The sequence below is a fragment of the Pteropus vampyrus genome, unplaced genomic scaffold (assembly GCF_000151845.1).
Source record: "Pteropus vampyrus isolate Shadow unplaced genomic scaffold, Pvam_2.0 Scaffold137, whole genome shotgun sequence".
NCBI classification, from domain to species: Eukaryota; Metazoa; Chordata; class Mammalia; order Chiroptera; family Pteropodidae; genus Pteropus; species Pteropus vampyrus.
The window spans coordinates 2,178,120-2,180,168 of NW_011888918.1; the positions used below are offsets into that span (position 1 = coordinate 2,178,120).

The 2,049-nt window shown below is 47.6% G+C and overlaps 1 protein-coding gene across 1 annotated transcript in view; it reads right to left on the minus strand.

Annotated features, from left to right (window-relative positions):
- The window catches only part of CACNA1C (calcium voltage-gated channel subunit alpha1 C), a 614,430-nt gene that overhangs the window by 78,435 nt on the left and 533,946 nt on the right, over nucleotides 1-2,049 (minus strand). The window contains exons 26-27 of the mRNA XM_023535193.1: nucleotides 1,702-1,754; nucleotides 1,244-1,390 (exon numbers count right to left, since the gene is read on the minus strand). Coding sequence (XP_023390961.1) covers nucleotides 1,244-1,390; nucleotides 1,702-1,754 — 200 coding nt within the window. The remainder of the gene's footprint in view (nucleotides 1-1,243; nucleotides 1,391-1,701; nucleotides 1,755-2,049) is intronic.

The following is a 2,049-nucleotide window of genomic DNA, read 5'->3' on the forward strand; positions in this document are numbered from 1 at the left end:
GTGACCCTGGGCAAATCACTTAACCTCTTTGAGCCTCAGATTCTTCATCTGTAAATGGAGACAATAATCCCTAACTTTCCTACCTGGCAGGGTAGCTGATATAATGTATATGAAGGTGTTTTGAAACTGTCAAGTACTCTTTTAATGTAACATGAATTATGGACATTGATTTCAAATACTGGCAATATTGGTAAATATTGCAACAGCTTTGCAAACGGGCATAGACTCAAAGGATGTTACAGTGAACATAAAATAAATCTCTCAGAGATAAATATCCTTTAAGATTAAAAACACTAGGTAACAAACGACCCAGGCTTATTCAGACCATCAGCAATGGTTCGGTGTTACACTTAGGTGGTTTCCACGTGTGCGCCATCCATATGGGCCCGGGCCTGTGCCCATTATGCCCGTTCCTCCTCAGGGACAGAGGCTGCCTCCTCGCCTCCCTTTGCTACTCCACACAGTACTTGGTTATCCTCCAGGTTTTATCTGTATTTTACCATGTGATAGTGGTGACTCTCATCTAAGATCCATGTGCTATGACTGACTTAGGAATATTTAGAATTTCTGACTTTTAGATGATAATTTCACTGGAATACAGAAGGGAGGATCAGGTGTCTGTACAAAGATATGGAGCACCTGAAGGATGAGCTGCCTGGTCGAGGCACTGCAGTGAAAAGGCCGACCAGGCCAGTGGTCTAGGCATGAACGCACTATCTGTGCAGAGAAATCTGGACCCAGGTTTCTATCCCTTTCTTACCTTCCACTGAAAACATAGACAAGGCTTTCTCTTAAGGAGACTGGGGCAGAGTCTAGTAAAACAGAGGCATCTCCACCATCTCCGCTCACACTGAGTGTGCCCTGGGAGCAGCAATCTTGAACCCTATGGTGATCTAAGGGCCTATGCTGGAGAGACTCTCCTGGTCCCTACTCCTAGATACCATGACCCCTATCACTGTGTCTCACTCTGAGGTTGGGAAGGGGCTCTGAAAGAAGCTCATTTTGTTTGGGTTGGAGTTTCTGAAATGTTGACATCTTTTAGAAAAAGAAGAGTCTATTTTTCGGCAGTGACGATGGCCTACAGATGGTTCTAGAAAAATGCCCTCACTGCCTGGGGAAGACACAGGGAAGTACGACCTCTGGGAAGGAGTGTGGGAAAGGCAATAAAACTTGAGGGATGAGTGTAAGGACAATGTCTTGGCCTCTCACATCGGGGTGGACAGGCCTTGATTTGCATACTCACTCTGGCCACCCCTCAAAGGTGGAGACAGTGAAGAGGGCCATCATGGCTGCCAGAACATTGTCAAAGTCGAACTTGCTGTTCTCCCAGCTGCGAGGCTGGATGATGGGGTGGTCAACCTCTCCGTCCTTGTACGTGATGTAGTTACCCCTGTGAGAGGAGGGGAAGAGTTAATTGTGGGGGCCTCCCATCTCCCTTCACACCTGACCCACCAACAACTCCTGGCATGCTGGGTGGGATGTGACTAGTTTGGCTTAAACCCCACAGTTCTAGCCATTGTGAGGAGCTTCAGTAGGTAGCACCTGCTGTATGTTATGTCCATGGGACCAGATTATCCATGGGTAAAAGTCCAGGGGCTGCTGCTGTCTGAGAAAGAATGGGCTGTCCCTCCTCTCACACCGAGTTACCAACTGCCCCAAATTAACCAGCCTTGGCCTGGCTGCCCGCCAGCCCGCACTCACTTGCATTCTGCCTCTGTCTGCTTGGAACTGTCTGAACAGGTGTAGAGCTTTCCCTGGAAGGCAGAAGAACGAAGTGATTGGATATGTTCATTAACCAATGAATCGATCAAAAAGGATCGTCCCTAATGTCCAGCACTGTGCTAGGGAACTTGGGATAAAAAATGTGAGGAGAGCAGAATCCAGGTGGGGAAGATCTGACTCACATATATTAAAGCAGTCAGTGCCATGACTACCACTGGAATTCAGAAAAAGGGAGCTCTAATCCACGAATGCTGGACTCTTTAGGAAGGTCTCATGAGGATGGTAGAAGTGGAACTGGTCTTGGAGGGCTGAACGAGGTGGGATGTT